We start from the raw sequence: 19,460 nt of genomic DNA on the forward strand, positions 1-19,460 counted from the left end.
CCTGCTAGTTAAGATGTTCTTCCCAAGTTCTGCTCTCCATGTCCCCACCTTCAGAGGTGAGGCAGGTGACAACCAGAGTTTGAAGGGAGTTACTGGAGAGAGAAGGGTTTTGGAGGCTGCTCAGAGAGGCAGCAGAGAGATATTGCTGACTGTTTAAAACCTATTCTTAACAAGTCCCAGGTTAAGCACAATATATCCATGTGTTTTGTCAGATCCCCTCACTCTCCCAGCAGGAGGAGGGGAACCGGGCACTCATGTTATTTTCCTTCTTTGTGCAGGCCTGGGAGTGTGCATGTGCTTCACACTGGGCCAATTTGGACTCCAAACGGGCCCAATCTGGCCTGTTTGAGGCCCCAATTGGCCTTGTGTGATGAGTGGGAGCATTCCCAGAGAGAGGCAGTGATGTCACTCTCAGCAGTGATGTTGTTGCGCTGCTTTGGGAGTGCGCCCTGGACATCTTTTCTCCTACCTCCCCCCTTCCGGCAGTGAGGTGAATGGTGGTGGGGGGTAGCGGGTGGGAGCAGGGGATCCCCCACCCCACCAGGGGAATGGCAACCTTAGTTTCCAATTACTCACTCCTACTTTATACATCTTGTAAATAAAATTTATTCTTGTTTCTGTTTACCATTCACTGGGCTGAAGTTGTTGGCTGAGGGGAAATAAACACACACAAAGCTGAAACACTCTGGTCATAACAAATGGGCCAATTTTAATCTAAATGGTGGCAGTATATATAAGGGAAAATAGTTCTCTTTCCCCAATAGCCCTGGGCAGTGGCTGGCTGAGGGGAAGTAAATATAGAGCTATCTGTCTGGTAGAGCTCTGGAAAAGGAGAGAGGGGCCCTTGTGTGGATTTGGGTCAGGGCTCTCTGTCTGATCATTAGAGGTTAGACAGATGGCATATCTAACCAGTATAGCCTGTGTAGTCCCCAAACCTGTGAAAGGAGGTTTATGGTGGGTGGTGGTATGTAAGGGGGTCTTACCACACAGGGATACGGAAAACAGCCTAAGGCACTGGCTTTGGCATGCTATGCTAATTGACTCCAAGGATTTTATTCTATGCTGGGAACACTGTCAACCTCCATCATCACCACTGTAAAATACAACGCATTCCTTACTTTGATGTTTTGCTAAGAAAGTAAAGTGACTAGCTTACCTCCCCACAATGGAGCACTGGCCTGCATCAGCGGCCACAGCTGCCCTCTGATAGACATTCAGATCTTGTTGTGCAAAGGAAGACTTAGAGCGCAGCCCAAAGAAAAAGCCAAGGAAAACAGTGAGAACCAAGAGCACTACTACGAGGATCCCAATCACCAGATTCTTCTTCTTCATGTTTCTGAGGAGAAACACAGCAAAAAAAATCAGAAAAGCCACTGGCTAAGTAAAGGCAGAAGCAAACTTGGATGGTTTCCGCTGTAGAAAGTGGGGAAATGTACACACCCACACAGAACTAAAAAACAAAATTAGTAGGGAATAGTTAAGAGTCTCATCATGGGGTTTTAAAGAGAAAGATGCCTCTCCGGGAACCAAGATCAAGATAATCCAAACTATGGTATTCTCCATTACTATGTATGGATGTTTAAGTTGGATGGTGAAGAAAGCTGACAGGAAGAAAATTGATTCATTTGAAACGTGATGCTGGAGGAGAGGTTTGCGGATACCATGGATGGCCAAAAAGACAAATAAGTGGGTACTAGATCAAATCAAGCCTGAATTCTCCCTAGAAGCTAAAATGACAAAACTGAGTACTTTGATCTTGAAGGCAAGATTCTCTGGAAAAGTCAATAATGCTAGGAAAAGTGGATGGCAGTAGGAAAAGAGGAAGACCCAACATAAGATGGCTTGACTCAATAAAGGAAGCCACATCCTCCAGGAGCTTAGCAAGTCTGTTAATGATAGGGCATTTTGGAACTCTCTCATTCATAGGATCGCCATAGGTCAGAGGTGACTTGATGGCACATAACACACACAGTTAAGAATGTCATGTGCTGGCAGGGCATTGCTGGAGAGGGGGACAGAGCAGAGGATCAAGTGGCTGGGGTTTGTCAAAGGGTTAGATGAACAGTGAGCCTCTGTGGTAGCAATACAACTGAATGTCCAACAGTACACAATAGGACACATGTATTAGCACGGGGGGGGGGGGGAGAGCTCTTTCGTTCATCACCTGTGACCTCAAGAGCACTATCCACTAGGTACCCATCCCATGAAGAGAGCTGCACTTCCTATACAAATCTTCTCATAAGATCTTCATTAGAGACTATGGGGGGCGAGGGGATGTCCCTATATTCAGAGATCAGTGGGAGCGTCCGTCAGACAGGGCCCTCTCTGAGGTGGTACTGTGATTACAGAAGTCTCTCCCTCTGCACATTCACTTGTTCCCTTATTAGTCTCTTTCATTTGCCAGCCTTTATTTTGTTCACTCGAACCTGTTAAGAGCAGTGTATACTGATGTGCTCTTAGTTGCTGCTTACCACATTGGGTTGTTTCACTGTTAGGATTTTTACACCATCTTAAATTATGTTCAAGAAATAAATGTATATATATTTCAAATAAGTAAATCTCTCGATGCAGAGACTATGCTGCAACAAGCACATTAATGGCATGGTCAGTTGGAGTGACAATCACCCTTGAGTCTCTAGAAAATTGCGTATTTCTCAGTTAGCAGCTGAGGGCAGATAGGCAAACTCGCTAGGAGTTTGCAGATGTGTGTGTGTGTTGTGTGTTGTGTGTTCAAGAGCATGAACAGAACCCGGCTGTTTGCAGCATTCCCAGTGGCAGGAAGCACCTACACATAGGCTGAAGATGCAGTCATTGAGGGTGGTGCCCTGACAGTCCCACTGTATCTACACACATTGTTAAATGTCTGCATAACCTCCCCCAGTTAGCATTACTTTAAACAATATGAGCGTGTAATGTATAATTTGCATTGGAAGCTGCTCTGATATGCTCCCCATCATGATAAAGTCTCTGTGCCAGAAGCCATCTCGTCTCCTCCATCCTCACCTTTGCAAACCTTTAATTCTTTTATTGAGTCTTTTACAAAAAAACAGCCCCAGGACATTTGAAATTAAAAATCCACTCTATTCAAAAGTGGAATTTGCAGATGGGATTCTGGAGGGGATATTTAGCAACATTTGATAAAAGCTCCACCCTTGTTGATCCTATACCCTTTGGGAGAACAATTGCACAGCCTTCCTGCAATGTTAGGACGAGTCTATTCCCATTATCCTGTTTGAAGAGCAGTGACGATGAAATTTAAACATGCTTATTAATTACATTCAGTGGCAATGCATAGCATCAGCAACAAGATGATGGTTTTACTTTCCTGTGGATTATGTTGCTCTGAAAGTGAATATAAGGGAAGTCTATTTACTGAACAATGAATATCCTACATTCACCTGGGTATTTAGCACAGCTTATACACCAGATAACAGCAGCTAAACAGTTTATTTTATTCAACTTATACCCCACCCTTCCTGCAAGGGGGCTCAGGGAGGCTTCCAACAAAATATACTGTTAAAAAACAATAAATCGTTATTGCCACATTAATCCAAATAGCATAAAAATCCAGGCGCCACCAAGCAAATCAGTGTACTGCAAAACCACCACACAATTGCAGGGCTCAGCAATAAGACAAAAACCTAAATAAATCACTGAAAGCCTTTTGACAAAAAGAATCATCTGTGCACAACAGTCATCTCAAAACCTCTTTCAGAGGACTATTTTATTTATTGATTTGATTTTATTTATACCCCGCCCTCCCCATAGATGGGCTCAGGGTGGCTGTAGAGAGGGTGGGGGCTACAACCAAAAAAGCCTGGCCCCTGCTGTAGAATAAACTTGCTGGATTAAAGCTCCTCAGCAAAAGAGCCTGCAGGGTGGGGTGAGCTAAACTGGCGCCTGAGAGGTAATCTTCAGGTATGCGAGCTCCAGATTCATGTGGTGTACTACCAGGGCTTTTTTCAGCTGGAACGTGGTGGAACGGAGTTCCAGAACCTCTTGAAAATGGTCACATGGCTGGTGGCCCTGCCCCCTGATCTCCAGACAGAAGGGAGTTTAGGTTGCCCTCCACGCTGCGGAGGGCAATCTAAACTCCCCTCTGTCTGGAGAGCAGGGGGTGGGGCCACCAGCCATGTGACCATTTTCTCCGAGGGCAACCCATTGAGTTCCACCACCTCTTTTCCCAGAAAAAAAGCCATGTGTACTACTTTTTGTATCAGTTGAAACATCTATCCAGTTACAATACAGCAGATGCGTGGATACAGAAACAAGGAAGTCCACAGGTACCTTATAGACTATTTATTCTAGCATGAGCTTTTGAGAGTCAGAGCTTAGTTCCACAGATATAATGAAAGAAAAGTATCTTCCTCATTTTTTAAACAGACAATTACAGAAGAGGGAGGTAACTTGTTGCATAAAAATGAGGGAAAGGATTTTATGCCGCTGATTGCGTTTGGGGAAGTGAGCTCTGACGCGTGATGATGAAAGCTCATGCTGGAATAAACACTGTTGGTCTACAAGGTGCCCCTGGACTTCTCTTTTGTTTTTTGACATTCGACCAACACAGCTGCCCCTCTGGAATTGTTACAGAAATAAGAGTCAGTTTAGCTAAGTGTAGAAGGGAGGAAAGCTTACAAACAGAGTGCAGATGGCAGAAGGCGCGCCTAGCAACAGAGCCAGACAAACTGGGTCTGAGAGAATCTGTCAGCACTCTGATATGACAGCAATAATCTTACTCCATCCCAAATAGGTGTCAATCCTCTCCAGAGCATCAGTATTTCCCACTAGCATTATGTCCACCTTCCCTGGAGTCAGTTCCAGCTTGTTCCTTCTCTTATTCACATATTAAATTTCCCTCCGAGCCTGACTTAAGTTTATGCTTAATTCAGTTTACCAAAATATATAGAAAACAATATATATAGAAATATATAGAAAACAAAACAAGCAAACTAGAACACAACACCCCATACCCCGTGTTCAGTAGTGAATCATTGCTGCACTTTTTTCATGCTGAAGATCATATCTGAATCAAAGGCTTACCTTGGCCTGCAGTACAGTTTGTGTTTGCTTGGATTCCCTCCCATATTTAACTGTTAGAGAGCAGGGGTGGGGTGGGGGCAAAATCCTAAAGAAATCTATAGTCACATTAACCCAAATCTTAAAAGGCACCAGCAAAAAACAAAATGGGACAGTATTAGAAAATTAGTACAGTGTAAAAGAAGAGGCAGATCAGCTTCAAAAGGCCATCTGTACAGCCTGTTTTCTTGGGTATGTTTCTCAAGTCCTATTGCAGGCCTACAGGAGCATGGCAAAAGCATTTCTGCAATTATACAGGATGAGAAGAACTTCCCAACTTGAAAACCACTTCTGGCAGGATTTTTAGAAGTCCACTCAAATGCCTTCTCAACATTTTCTTATAAAGTGATTTTATACCTGACTGGCTGAAGAGTCTGGCATTTGTAACTGATCTCTGTTCACTTTACAGTCCGATTCTGGGCATGTTTATTCAGAAGTAAATCCCACTATACTTAATCCCATTTACTCCCCAATAAGTACATAGCTATTAACAGATATTTGCCATTGAAGAACAGCGGATACTACATGGGAATTCTCTTAGAGATGGCTTTCATCTTCTTGAAGAGAGACCTTTTCCATAACCACTTCGAGGCAAGAGGGGCTACAAAGAGACAACACCTACATCTCTCATACCCAGGATCTTCCTAGCCTCCCTCCCTCTCTCACATATAGTTAGAATCTACACACTCTTCCCTTTCTCCATGCCCAACACCTTCTTTAGTATCAGAAGTAAGTCAATTTTACTACCAACTGATTCTGCTACTCCACCTTACCTGATCCATCAAGGTAAACTAGGTCTTTCTAGTTGTTTTGGAATGACAGCTTCTTGGAAGAATGCACTTACCGATGGACAGGCAACATTTTGTAAGGTTCACAATAACTCTTGATGCTGATAGATAATTTATCCACAGGACAGTTCCACACACACTTCACCAGGTTGGATTGTTCCCAAAGATAACACAGATTAGATCTTCAGGCCACAGTTCCAGATGGTGTGGAACCAAAAGAGCCCCTCTGAAGTCTATGGCTCCCACATACCATTCCTGTTGAGCCACTCTTATTTCCTTATCAAGCCCTGCAGGAAATGGCAGACAACTTGTTCTTGCGTGCCACCTTCTCCTTGCAAGTGAGCAGTAAAAAGAGACAGACCGTAGAAGATGCAGCACACTCTTGCCTTATTAATTGGCTGAGAGTCTCAGACCTGAAGAAGCAACCAGACTGGTTCCTCAGGTATCTGCACAGCCAAATGTAACCCTGCCCACTATGGGCTTCTGGAGGTGGACTTGGCAGCAAAGAGGGAGACCGTGACCTGGCTTTGGGGAACAATCTGCCACAAAGGTCCCATGTACAAGCCCAGAGTGGGTTACATGAGAGTATTGAGGCAACAGGGAGATTGGTGGCACCCTTCACTCTGGACAGGCCACACAACTTTTACCAATCAGCAGCATTTCTTCAAGAGACCGAATGCAAAGTCCTGCACCTTTTCCTTCTCAGGAAGCCTTTTGTATGCATGGTGTTCTAGCTACTCTAGTGGAATTCTAATGAGCAAGCAGGTTGAAATTGTGCATCGTAAGAGATTCTAGGAAAGGAAGATGTTTATCTGGCCTGGGATATGACAAGCAGAACAGTATCAGGCAGTACAACACTTAGAACAATTGCCTGCATTCAGTTTCCTTCCCAGAGGAACCTTGGAAACAAAAACCTCTTTATTCCAAACCCTGTCTCATGCTATAAATCCTCAGTGGAGCAGCTTGCCTCAGGTAAGGCCAGTCTCTCCCCAGTGAGGTTTCGTGATGATCTCTGAAACAAGACCACAGCTGCCAAAATAGTCAAAAGAAAAAGAGTTAATCATTCTCTGTTGGCAAATCTGGCTCCTCAATCAGCCAGATGTCAGAAAAAGCAGGAAAGTAGGAAGTGATCAGCCACTTCATTGTGTCTTTACATAGACATTGTTTGCCTGTTCAAATGCTCTCTAATATGCATGTGTGCCATTCAGCCTTTAATTTATACACCCTCACACAACATAATGATTCAAACAACTATGCTATTGTGTGGCTCCCATTCTGTGTAATGGGACTCTTGTATAGGAGAGTATTCCAGAGAATTTACTGATATCCAGAAATATAGAGCATCTTCTCTGCATAAATCAATACCATTGTTCAGATTTAAGGGAACTGGTGTGAAACGTTAGATTTTTTTTCCCCACAGCAGATTCTACCACGGAAAAGTGGTTCTTTGCCCATGAACAAGTCACATAGAAACTGTTGCAGGCCTTTCTCCTCAGAGAACAGAAAGAGGGAGTCATGCAGAATCTCTCCATCCATCAAGTCAGAGAGGCACCTTTCTTTAAAGCAACGTTTTCATTTGCAGGGGTTTAGTCACTCTGGTCTGCCCCCACTTCCTACCCTGCCCTGCTGTCTTGACCACTCTGTGGTGAACTCAGCTGCAGGATGTTCTGCATATCTTGGGATTATTATGTTAGCCGATCTGTGTCAGCTCATCCACTAGGCCATTGCTTAGGGTGCCTGCGGTGGAGAGATGCTAACCAATCCTGTTGCTCTCTAGCTGCCTGGCTGTAGCATCTGGGGCTGCCCTGGGAGGTGCCTCCTGCTTCCTCCTTTCCTCCCTCTATGGGTAGGGCAGGCCTGACCCTCTTCTTCTTTACCTCCATTGCACCTTGCCTGATGCAGGGCTGAGGAAGTCAAACAGCTTCTTGCCACTGTGTGAGGGAGAGGAGACCAAGAACTGTTTTCCAGTAGCATGAGGGGAGGGGGAATAGGGCTGCTTGGGTGCTCTAGCCTAGGCTGCCCCAAATCCTTGTGCCAGCCCTGCAGTTGTATTAATCTGCACAGCAAAATTAAACAGGAGTCCAGTGGTACCTTAAAGACAAACAAAATTTATTCCAGCATAAACTTTTGTGAGTCAGAGTTTACTTCATGCAATGGCATGTTCATCTGTTAGCAGGACTTTTTGTCTGGGAAAACAGGTGGTGGAACTCAGTGGGTTGCCCTCGGAGAAAATGGTCACATGGCTGGTGGCCCCGCCCCCTGATCTCCAGACAGAGGGGAGTTTAGATTGACCTCTGTGCCATCTAAACTCCCCTTTGTCTGGAGATCAGGGGGCGGGGCCACCAGCCATGTGACCATTTTAAAGAGGTTCTGGAACTCCGTTCCCCCGTGTTCCCCCTGAAAAAAAGTCCTGTCTGTTAGCCATTTGTACTAAAAAGCAACTAATAACAGAAAGGCAGAAATGGTGGGGAGAGGTCAGTTTATAAACAAGTTCCAATCAGAAAAGTAATGAATCTACTTGTGAGTAGTCCTCCTCACCCACTTACAGCTGTTGTTAGATAGGCAAATAGATTTAACTTAAAATCAGACCTGATCCAAAGAAGTGCAGGGTAAAACATGATCAGCGGATCTAGATTCATACCTCCTTTATCACTCCCTCACTGGACTAACAGAAGGATCCTGTCGCATTGTTCTTCATCCCCAGAATGCGCAAACTGGAAAGAGAGGTGATGCTGTATGAGAGTAGCCCAAGTTAAGCTTCTTAAAAGTAAAAGAATTGACATAATTGACATAGTTGGTGATGTATTATTACAGCACATTTTTGGAAACCCATATTAGTCACCATAAAAAATCGATTCTGTGGAAAACCACACATTATTCATTGTTCAGGTTATGCTAACATGCACGTTTTACTACTTTAAAAAAAAATCTCATTGTGCTCAATAGAAAGCTTAGGTCACTGTATTTTCCCCCCACAGGTAAAAAAAAAGGTGCACCAGAAAAATGAAATTTTTATTTTTTTATCACAAATTATATTTCCCAACCCCAACCTCCGCACATGATCCTATTTATTAAAACCAATTAAAATAACACCAAACATTGTGACACCTTTCCAGTTCTGCAGAACTCTTCATCAGGCTTCATATTTAAAAAAGAAAGTGTGTGGGAGGGGGTCATCCTTCATTGGCCATGATATTTGTCGCCAGGCTGTGACTGCTCCCCCCCACGCTAACAATATAACATAGAAAACAAGCATCTTGAGGCAAATGGTTCTAGCACATCTGTGACATACCACATTCTTTTGTGTGTGGTTGTTTTTCCAAGATTCTTTTCAACGCTGTGGTAACATTGAATAATTTACTTCATTTATCTGTGGCCTTTCTCCCCTGTAGGGACCAAAAGCAGCTTACATTGCTCTCCTCTCCTCCATCTTATCCTTACAACAACCCTGTAAAGTAGGTTACATTGAGAGAGTGTGACTAGCTTCCAAAGTGAGCTTCCATGGCAGAGTGGAGATTTGAACCTACGTCTCTCAGACGCTCTAATCACTACACCATGCTGGTGATGTGTCCTGTGGGCTATATGCTCTAGAAGGGAAGACATGCACAGGGAATGCTTGGGAGCAGCTGGAATATAAAATGTGGTTTGGATCCTGTTACTGTCAGGATCCAAGTGTTAGGTAGTAACAAGTGAAAAGCGGAGTGCCTCAAGGATCGGTCCTGGGACCTTTTCAACATTTTTATAAATGATTTGAATGAAGGTATAGAGGGAATGCTTATTAAATTTGCAGATGATACTAAGTTGGGAGGGATAGCAAATATGGCAGAAGACAGAGGATACAGGATGATGTTGACAGGCTAGAAAACTGAGCTAAAATGAATTTCAACAGAGATAAATGCAAAGTTCTGCATTTAGGTAAGAAAAATCAAAGGCATAATTATACGATGAGGGAGACTTGTCTTGGCAGTTGTGTGCGCGCAAAAAGGATCTAGGGTTCTTATTAGACCATACACTAAACATGAGTCAGTAGTGTAATTTGGTAGCTGAAAAGGCAAATGTGATTTTGGGCTGTATCAACAGAAGTATAGTGTCCAAATTGTGCAAAGTGATGGTATCACTCTACTCTTGTTAGATCTCACCTAGAGTATTGTGTTCCGTTTTGGGCCCCACAATTAAAGATGGATATAGGCAAGCCGGAACATATCCAGAGGAGGGCAACAAAGATGGTGAGGGGTCTAGGGACCAAGTCCTATGAGGAAATGTTGAAGGAGCTTGCTATGTTTAGCCTGGAGAGGAGACCTCTGAGGTGATATGATACATCTTCAAGTATTTGAAGGGCTGTCATATAGAGGATGGCATGGAATTGTTTTCCGTTGCCACAGAAGGTCAGATCAGAACCAACAGGTTGAAATTAAATCAAAAGAGGTTTTGGCTAAACATTAGGAAGAACTTCCTGACAGTCAGAGCAGTCCCTCAGTGGAACAGGCTTCCTCAGGAGGTGGTGGGCTCTCCTTTGGAGGTTTTTAAGCAGAGGCTAGATGGCCATCTGACAGCAATGCTGAACCTAGACAGATCATGAGAGGGAGGGCAGGAAGGGGCCCATCAGTGCTTAGTTCTCATGGCCCCTTCTTACATGCCCAGGGTAATGCTGATTGCCACATTTGGGTCAGGAAGCAATTTCCCCCTGGCCAGTTGGCTAGGGATCCTAACGAGGTTTGGCCATCTTCTGGGCAAGGAGCAGGGGTCACTGGGGGTGTGGAGGGGTAGTTGTGAACTTCCTGCATTGTGCAGGGGATTGGACTAGATGATCCTGGAGGTCCCTTCCAACTCCATGATTCTATGATCAGACAACCCATACCCTATTATATTTGTTGATTGAACATCCTTGCTGTTGTTCAGATTGACTTACACCATGTAATTTGATGTGGGTCTCAATGAGAAAGGTGGACTGCAAGTAAGTAAGTAAGTAAGTAAGTAAGTTCCCTACCTCCCCTGTGTGACTATTGAAGCAATCTAGAGAAAGAATCCAAATACCCCCCTCCACCACCCATCATTGGGAGAGAGAGCTTGTACAGCTGAAAAAAAGGAGAAGGGCTTTAAAAATTAGGGAAGAGTGGAAGGTGATTGATAAACTTGTTATACCACTGTATCTACATATCATATTAACACTGTGCTATACAATATCAGCAGCCTGAATAGCTTAGACAAGCCCAAACTTGTCGGAGCTTGAAAGCTAAGCAGCACTGGCCATGGCTAATACTTGGATGGGAGACCAGAAAGGAATACCAGGGTTGCTATGCAAAGGAAGACACTGGCAAACTACTTCTGCTCATCTGCTGTCTTGAAAACCTCCTGAGGGGTTGCCATAAGTCGGTTGGGACTTGATGGCGCTGCAGAAAAAGTACGCAGGTAAGGCTAAAAGTCACAAGGGACCACCAATGAGGCTTCTTCTGTGAATAAGATTCCAGTCCAGAGGACAATGGGTACTGGGAAGGGGGAAGGGGAAGGGCCCTGCATGCCATACCTGTAACAGCTGCCTCCTGTAGCAACAAGCACAGCATCTGTTTCTGGAAAATGAATTGACCAATAATTATTCACTGCAAAGAGCTGGAGGGCACTGAACCCTTGTCTGAAAATGAAGAATACCTGTAAGCGAAGAAGTGAAGCAGCAACATACGTCCTCTGGGTTAAGGACGGAAGAATTCCATTGTTTCTTCTTGCAGTGGGAAGGATAGCCTTTCAGGCAAAGCATGTTGGCCACTCTGTGCCACTCCCTCCAGTTTCACGCTGGCAGATGGCATCTCGCTTATTATTGTGGGTAACCACCTGCTTGTATTCCAGCTGTATGGATTTGTCCCTGATCCTGCATACCACTGCTGAAGTTATGTCCCTGGAAATGTGCTTGAAACAGTAACAACTTTAGAGAAAAGTTGTAACCAGCCCTATTAGCCCCATTAAGAGCCTCCTGTACTTTCCACTCATCCCAAAGGGTCTCCTCCCACTTTCCAGTAAACCCTACAGGTACCTGTGTGCATAGTTCACAAAACAGGGAAATAAAACACGGGGGAAATAAAGGGACAAACAAAAAATAAAAACGGGGGTGGGGTGGGGAGAAGAGGAAACATGAAATAGACACAAGGTTTTTTTTTAAAAGAAAGCAACTGAATTCAATGGATGGTGATCCTTAATTATCCTGATCTAGTAATAATGATGTAGGAGAAAAGGATAGAAACATACTACAGAAAGGGGTCCAAGAAGGACCACACAAAGAAAACTACTTTACAGTTGGATTAGTGCAGTTGTCCTAATTCTCTTCCCTCCAGCTTGGCCTTGATGGACTTTTTAGACCTCTGTATTTGGTCTTTTTGAACTCCAGCATATGCACAACAGTGACAAAATAAAAACAGAAAAGCATTTACTAACACTTCTTTAAACAGTTCAAACGGGTATTTTGTTGCACTCAGCAACATTTCATAGTCCTCTTATAATGCATACATAACCACAGTTTAAGAAAAAATTCAAAGGCCACTTGGTACCATTTCACAAAAAATGGTTTGAAAACAGGAGCACAATAACAACTACTAAGGGTAAGACCTTTGCAGGACAGGGAGACACACAATGTTGCTTTACACTGTGCGAACACAGCCAAATTATACTTTCTCTTTTCATCTTGCCCCAGTTGTAGCAAAACAGGTTTAGAAATGTGCAGGGAAAACTGCAGAGGCCAGATGGAGAAAGGATGATGCTGTGTGAAAACTCTAAAATGACACCTAAATAGCGAGGATACCAACAGAGAGCAAAACCTCCTTGTGGAAGCCACTTTGTGACATCTCTGTATACCATCTCAGGCACATTCATGTGTTCATCATCCAACGTTATATATGGCATCAAGTGTCACCAATGACCTTCAGCTCTCTATATTGGACAAACAGGTCAGTTCCATCGCAAAAGAATAAATGGACATAAATCTGATATCAAAACTCACAAGATTCAAAAACCAAAAGGAGAATTTTTTAATCTGTCAGGATATTTCATCACTGACCTAAGAGTAGCAGTTCTCAAGCAGAGAAACTTCAAAGGAAAATTACAACCCGAGATTGCTGAAATTGACTTTTATTTGCAAATTTGGAAGACTGGATCCCCCAGGGTTGAACAGGGACATAGGATTTTTCTTGTATTACAGATGCTAATTTTCTGTGCTTCGCACCCAGGCTCTATCAAGCCAATTGCAACATGCATTATAGCTAGCTTCCTGACACTTTAATTAACAATATCCCTCCCACTCTCTGCCTGAGATTATAGGGACTCCTTCCTTTTCCAGCTCCTTATATCTGATGAAGGGAGCTTTGACTCTCAAAATCTTGTTGGTCATTAAGGTGTCTGAGGACCCGAATCTTGCTCTTCTACTACAGACCAACACAGCCACCCACCTGAAACTATCTTTATATAGTAAGAAATCTTTCTTGGCGAAGGAACCATGCAAAGCTAGAATTACCATAACAACATTAAAACAACGATCTGCATGGCATCAAAAAGCAAGAGAAGTTTTTTTTTACTTAAAACAGAAAAAATCTTGTTCTCCTCAAGAGAAGGACACAATGGCCCCCATCCCAGTCAACGTGAAGCAGAGAAAAAAAATATTGCACCTTTACATACCTTTGTGGGGTAGTAGCTGTGAGACACCTAGAAATACACAGAGGATTATCGCACCCCCCCACCCTTGTTCTTGTCTGTTAGGTTAGGAATTTTAGTCTGTTAGTAAAGGCTGAACGGCAGGTGAACTTTATAAATGGGAGGGGCTGGAGAAAGCCAATGATCTGGAAGAAGTGATGTTGGTTACAAGATCTTGAAACCTGGGGTGGTGATAGAAAGCGGCTTGATTCACTCTCTGGTCTGTACACTTCCTTGTTCCTTTCTTTTCTTAATTGCTAATTACTGTTTTTTTGAGAGAATGGAGAGTTCACAGTTAGGCTGCTGCTTTGTCTTGTGGCACTGTCTCCCATTACAAAACAGAAGAAATGGAAGGGCAGTCTGGCTTCACAAATCTGCAAATTTATCAAGGAGCCTTGCTGAGAAGTTTTCCACCAAGAGGCTGGAAATGAAAGCCCTACAACTGGAGCAGGACCTTGGGAAGAGTGTATGACTTTGTGTCTGGGAAGATGGACGCCATTAAGCAGAGGAAGATCTGGTGATGAGGCAGGGACAGTCCAGGTCAGGAAAAGAGTTGTCAGGTAGATCACAACTTTTGAATCCCTGATAGATCCATCAGTATATAGACCACTAGCTCCTCACGGGCTACTGCTGAATGCCAGTTCTGCCTAGGGAAAAATATTTCTCACCTGACCAGGGCTTTTTTTCTGGGAAAAGAGGTGGTGGAACTCAGTGGGTTGCCCTAGGAGAAAATGGTCACATGGCTGGTGGCCCCACCCCCTGATCTCCAGACAGAGGGGAGTTTAGATTGCCTTCCGCACCACTTGGCGGCACGGAGGGCAATCTAAACTCCTCTCTGTCTGGAGGTCAGGGGGTGGGGCCACTAGCCATGTGACCATTTTCAAGAGGTTCCAGAACTCCGTTCCACCGCATTTCAGCTGAAAAAAAGCCCTGCACCTATTCTAATTCTGCCATGGTTTCTCTGTGCAACACCAGCCTAGAATCAGTTGTCAGGGACTGGGAATTGTCATGTTCTATCATGTCAAGCAGGGTGCTAGTTTCAAGTGCATGCTGGACAGATGAGGAATCCTGTTGGTGTACCATCTACCCGGTTCCTTGAGTTGCTTGATCTCAGGGTTTACCTCATGGGGATTTCAATATCTGTACCAAGGTCCTCTCCAGAACATCTCAGGACAGCCATGGGGTGTCCCAAGCCATCTTGGTGCATGTGGATTTTATGCCTGACTGGGGTCTTCTGCAGTGGGCAAAACTTTGATAATGGGTCATCATGATACTGTTTACCTGGTAAGTTTTAGCCTCACCAGGACTGCGAACCTCTGGAAGGGTTGGGGGCTGATTAAGATTTGCCCCGAGATTGTGATGGGTCTAGATCGTTTCTCAATAGCTGTTGGGAGGTTTGTTGTTAACAGGGATGATGCTCTTGCAGGAAACCTGAGAGCCAAGCTACAAGTGACATATTACACCTGCCCCCTGGCAAGTGAACAGACTCACGTGTATTCCTCCCTGTTCACTTGCCCTTCACTTGCCCTCCATGTGATCAAGTAGAGCACAAGCGGAGGGCAAGTGAACAGGGAGGAATACACATGAGTCTGTTCACTTGCCAGGCAAGTGTAATTCGTCACTTGTAGCTTGGCTCTGACTGAATTCTGGAACTTGTAAGTAAACACAATGGCTCCCAGACACACATTCTTCCATTTGGTCGCACCTCTTTTGTTTCCTGGTTTACTAAGAATCTGCAGACAGATAAATTGAAATGATTAGAGCCCAAGTGAAAGAAAACCTTTAGCGGGCATAATTGGAACACATCATAATTCTTTCCTCAAGGCAAATACGGCAGTGATTATTATTCTGCTATTCTTGCATCTGGGCAAAGCAATCCAACAGAGCTTTTCCAAGTTGTAAAGGGCCTTCTCCATATGAACCTTCAAGACGGTTCAGGCCCACTGTGATTTGTCTGCCAGAATTTTGCAAATAACATTTGCTCGTACTCCCTCTGATTTGTACTCTATTTCTGTGGGACAATCAGAAAATACTACCAGAGCTCAGTTTAATCACAATTTCTTGCATACGTTTCAGTAATTACAGCCTGAGGAAGTTAATAAGCTGCTTGGGAAGGTGCAGCCTACCACCCCTCAGCTTGACCTTTGCCCATAGAGTTACGTTTGAAAGTCAGTTAAAGCTTTAAGAGAAGTCATTCCAACCACTTTGTGAAACAAACTCTCACTTTGCCACATACACAAACAAGCCATCCTTGGACTAAAATGACGTTAACAAATATTGGCCAGTTGCAAATATCCGCTTTTAAGGTGCTCAGGGGCAGAATTTTTTGGCTATATAGCTCCAGACTTTATGGGCTCAGATTATCCAGACCCATGTCAATTCAGTTTCCAATCTGGTTTTCAGGCCTGAAACTGCCTAACTGCCTAACTTTCAGGAGAGAGGCAGGGAAAATGCAATGCTGTTGATAATCCTGGACTTCTGTGAACTCTTCAGTTCCATTTTGGACAGGCTGCTTGGAAAGGGCACTGGGAACATCACCCTTCTGTGGTTCCATTCCTTTCTGCCCAAGCTGTACCAGAAAGTGGTGCTGGGAGGCAGCTCCTTTGGCATTTATGCTATGGGGTCTTGCAGGGTTCCTTCTTGTCTGCCATGCTATTTAATGCTGACATAAAACCAGGGCTTTTTTTCTGGGAAAAGAGGTGGTAGAACTCAGTGGTGGAACTCAGGACTGCACGAGTCAGCTTTGGGTCAGCTGGAACACGGGGGGAGCTTTGGGTCAGCTGGAATAAGGGGGGAGTTTTTTAAAAGTTTATATCGCCCTCGGCGAAAATGGTCACATGGCTGGTGGCTCCACCCCCTGATCCCCAGCCAGAGGGGAGTTTAGATTGCCCTCCGTGCTCTTTGGCACAGACGGCAATCTAAACTCCCCTCTGGCTGGAGATCAGGGGGCGGGGCCACCAGCCATGTGACCATTTTCAAGAGGTGCCAGAACTCCATTCCACTGTATTCCTGCAGAAAAAAAGCCCTACATAAAACAATTGGGGGAGGTCATCTGATACTTCTAAAGAAGAGTCTCCAGCAGGTGGGTGGCACTCAAACCTTACAGCTGATTCAAGTGAGGTGGTAGAAGTTCAGCCTAGGTGTTTGGAAGTAGTAATGGGCTGGATGAAGGCCAACCAGATAAAAGTAATATTGGTTGACTTGTCAATTTGGTCAACCAGGGTTGAAATATCAGCCTGTCCTAGCTGAAGTTACACTCCACTTGCAGGAGCAGATTTGTGTCTTGGAAGTTCTATTTGAGCCACATCTACCAGTGGAGGTCTCATACTCTGTGGCAAATTGTACCTTTGCAGGGCCATCCTAAGAAGAGTTACACCCTCCTCAATTGAACTCAATGAGCTTAGAAAGCTGTCACTTTGCTTAAGTTTGCCCTGCCAATCAATTGTAGTTGGTTTGGCACCTGCACATATTTCAGGAAATACAATATTTGACCACAGTTATCCACACTCTGATCACACTCAGATTACATTACTGCAATGAACTTTATGTGGGGCTGCTTTCCTGATACTTCAATAGGTTCCATGAGATTGTTGACTGGAACAGGCTATTAGGAGCACACCTGGCTAGTTTTGAAAACTTATGCTGGCACAAAAATGCACCCATAAATTTTGTCCATAAAGAAAAAGCGGGGGCGGGGGGAGGTGAAGAGGTTGAGTGGGAAAATTTGGCAAAGAGTTAAATATCTCATTTCCTCCTCTGTCAGACTGCACCTTTTAAATTGCAGCTCCAGGGGCTTTCTTTTACAAAACTCATTGGGAAAAAGAACATGTTGCATAAGACATGCAATTCCACCCTCAGTCACCTTATTTTTATTTCCAAGAAATCAGAGTGAATGAATGAGCCATACACAACACCATCAATATACACAGGCACTTCAGCCAGGATCCTTCGATTTTTCACGGATGTTTGCCTCTTATATCGCCATATTTCCCCCCCAATCTTGATCCACATTCAAAACAATTCATACTGTGAGCATATTCTAGTCCAACACAATGAGAGATTTTCACAAAAGTCTCTAACCACACTGTACTGAATAGAACTTGCTTATATCTTCCATTTTGATGGTGGTAACCTCAGATCTAATGGCGGGAAAAGCCTTTGGAGTGAAAATTAATGCACTGATAAAAGGGAAATCTGGAACTAAGGTGGGTGAGTTGAAATGAGTTCCATCAAATACTTCCTCTCACAGTCAAAAAGAGTCCAGTAGCACCTTTAAGACTAACCAATTTTATTGTAGCATAAGCTTTCGAGAATCAAGTTCTCTTCGTCAGATGCATGATCCAAACTGGTCAAATACAGAATTTGACCAGTTTGGATCATGCATCTGACGAAGAGAACTTGATTCTCGAAAGCTTATGCTACAATAAAATTGGTTAGTCTTAAAGGTGCTACTGGACTCTTTTTGATTTTGCTACTACAGACTAACACGAATAACTCCTCTGGATCTATTCCTCTCACAGTGACGTCCTTAATATCCTAGATCAGAGTCTTGGCATATTTGAGGCAAGAAATCTGCTTTAAGGCAGACCACTAAGGTGATAGAGTGCCTCTAGGAACATGCAGAGTACAATACCCACAGTACTATAAGCTACCAGAGCCCAAACACATAGGCCTTGCAGCTATATCTGGTATTGCTTGCTGTTTTCCTCTTGCAGCGTTGGTTGGCTAAAGCCCAGGAATGGTAGTGAATTGAGGGTCAGAAGAGATTCGCGCAGATAAATAGTGGTGGTAAAGAGTGCCCTCAAGTCAGAGTTGACTTATGGCAACCCCTGGTGGGGTTTTCATGGCAAGAGACTAACAGAGGTGGTTTGCCATTGCCTGCTTCTGCAACCTTGGTCTTCATTGGAGGTCTCCCATCCAATTACTAACCAAGGCTGACCTTGTTTAACTACTGATGAGATCAGGCTCACCTGTGCTATCTAGGTCAGGGCACAAAAAAATGGTAGGATCTTATCAATTACTGGAATAAAAGCTGTAAATAAAAGCTGTAATTGAAAATAATTTTTTATTTGGTAAATAGAAATTCTTGAATCAGCATTTAGTGACTCTTGATCTGTATTACTGGTAAAGCAAGAGACCAACATGCCCCAAAAGAGAATGAGTACCTGAATCATCATTTCATCAGCTTAAGATGTTCGTTGTTGGCTTCCACCCTAAACAGCTTGTGATCAAAGTGGTGACCTGCATTACCACAACAAATCTACCTGTGTCAGTATATTAGCACAAAGTCATTGCAACATTGCATAATAGGATCCAGAAGGCTATTACACATCACCTAAAGCACCAAAATAACTCAGAGAAATGCAACCTAATTTACCAGCATTGCAAAGCAAGGGGAAAAGCCTTTCCACCCAGGACTTGCAAATTCCCCACCCAGCCCTCAGTCCCTGGGAAAGAACGTGATGTCTGCCTGCTAAGGGATTTACCCAGTTTTTGGTCCATCCACGTTGGCTCAATCCACCAGTTTCTGTGCAAGGCATTCTCAAAGCAACCGGCAATAAAACCTCTGATTTCATCATCCCACATGGCACACTGTAAATTCTAGCTCTAGTGGCAAATTACAGTTTTCCTTCTCAAAAAGGCTCTTACATAAGAAAAACCAATTAGGTGACTCTGTGCTTATTAATGTTTTCTCAGCTGCTAATTACAACCACACAAAAGCAACATTATAATTCTGGTTGGAATGCCACATTCCTTTGCATCAGTGAGAGTCTTGGGTGGAATGTACCGACCTGTGAGGTTAGTCTGCAATGGATAAAGTCCAACAATTGTTCACATGTTGATAGAGGTCCAGTTACTTATTCTGGGACTTGATAGGCACTAAAAGAAACAACAAGGAATGCTTTTGCCTCTCAAGCCACTTTG

The 19,460-nt window shown here is 43.8% G+C and overlaps 1 protein-coding gene across 5 annotated transcripts in view; it reads right to left on the minus strand.

Annotated features, from left to right (window-relative positions):
• The window catches only part of LOC129341204 (glutathione hydrolase 1 proenzyme-like), a 42,035-nt gene extending 28,428 nt beyond the window's left edge, over nucleotides 1-13,607 (minus strand). The window contains exons 1-5 of one of the 5 annotated variants that reach the window (XM_054996257.1): nucleotides 13,521-13,607; nucleotides 11,389-11,431; nucleotides 8,506-8,578; nucleotides 5,921-6,151; nucleotides 1,157-1,336 (exon numbers count right to left, since the gene is read on the minus strand). In XM_054996257.1, coding sequence (XP_054852232.1) covers nucleotides 1,157-1,336; nucleotides 5,921-5,937 — 197 coding nt within the window. In that variant the 5' untranslated portion in view covers nucleotides 5,938-6,151; nucleotides 8,506-8,578; nucleotides 11,389-11,431; nucleotides 13,521-13,607. The remainder of the gene's footprint in view (nucleotides 1-1,156; nucleotides 1,337-5,920; nucleotides 6,152-8,505; nucleotides 8,579-11,388; nucleotides 11,432-13,520) is intronic. The other 4 variants (XM_054996258.1, XM_054996259.1, XM_054996262.1 and 1 more) reach the window with 4 other exon arrangements.
• Between the last annotated feature and the right edge of the window lie 5,853 nt (nucleotides 13,608-19,460).

Source organism: Eublepharis macularius, chromosome 13 (assembly GCF_028583425.1).
Source record: "Eublepharis macularius isolate TG4126 chromosome 13, MPM_Emac_v1.0, whole genome shotgun sequence".
Classification (NCBI taxonomy): Eukaryota; Metazoa; Chordata; class Lepidosauria; order Squamata; family Eublepharidae; genus Eublepharis; species Eublepharis macularius.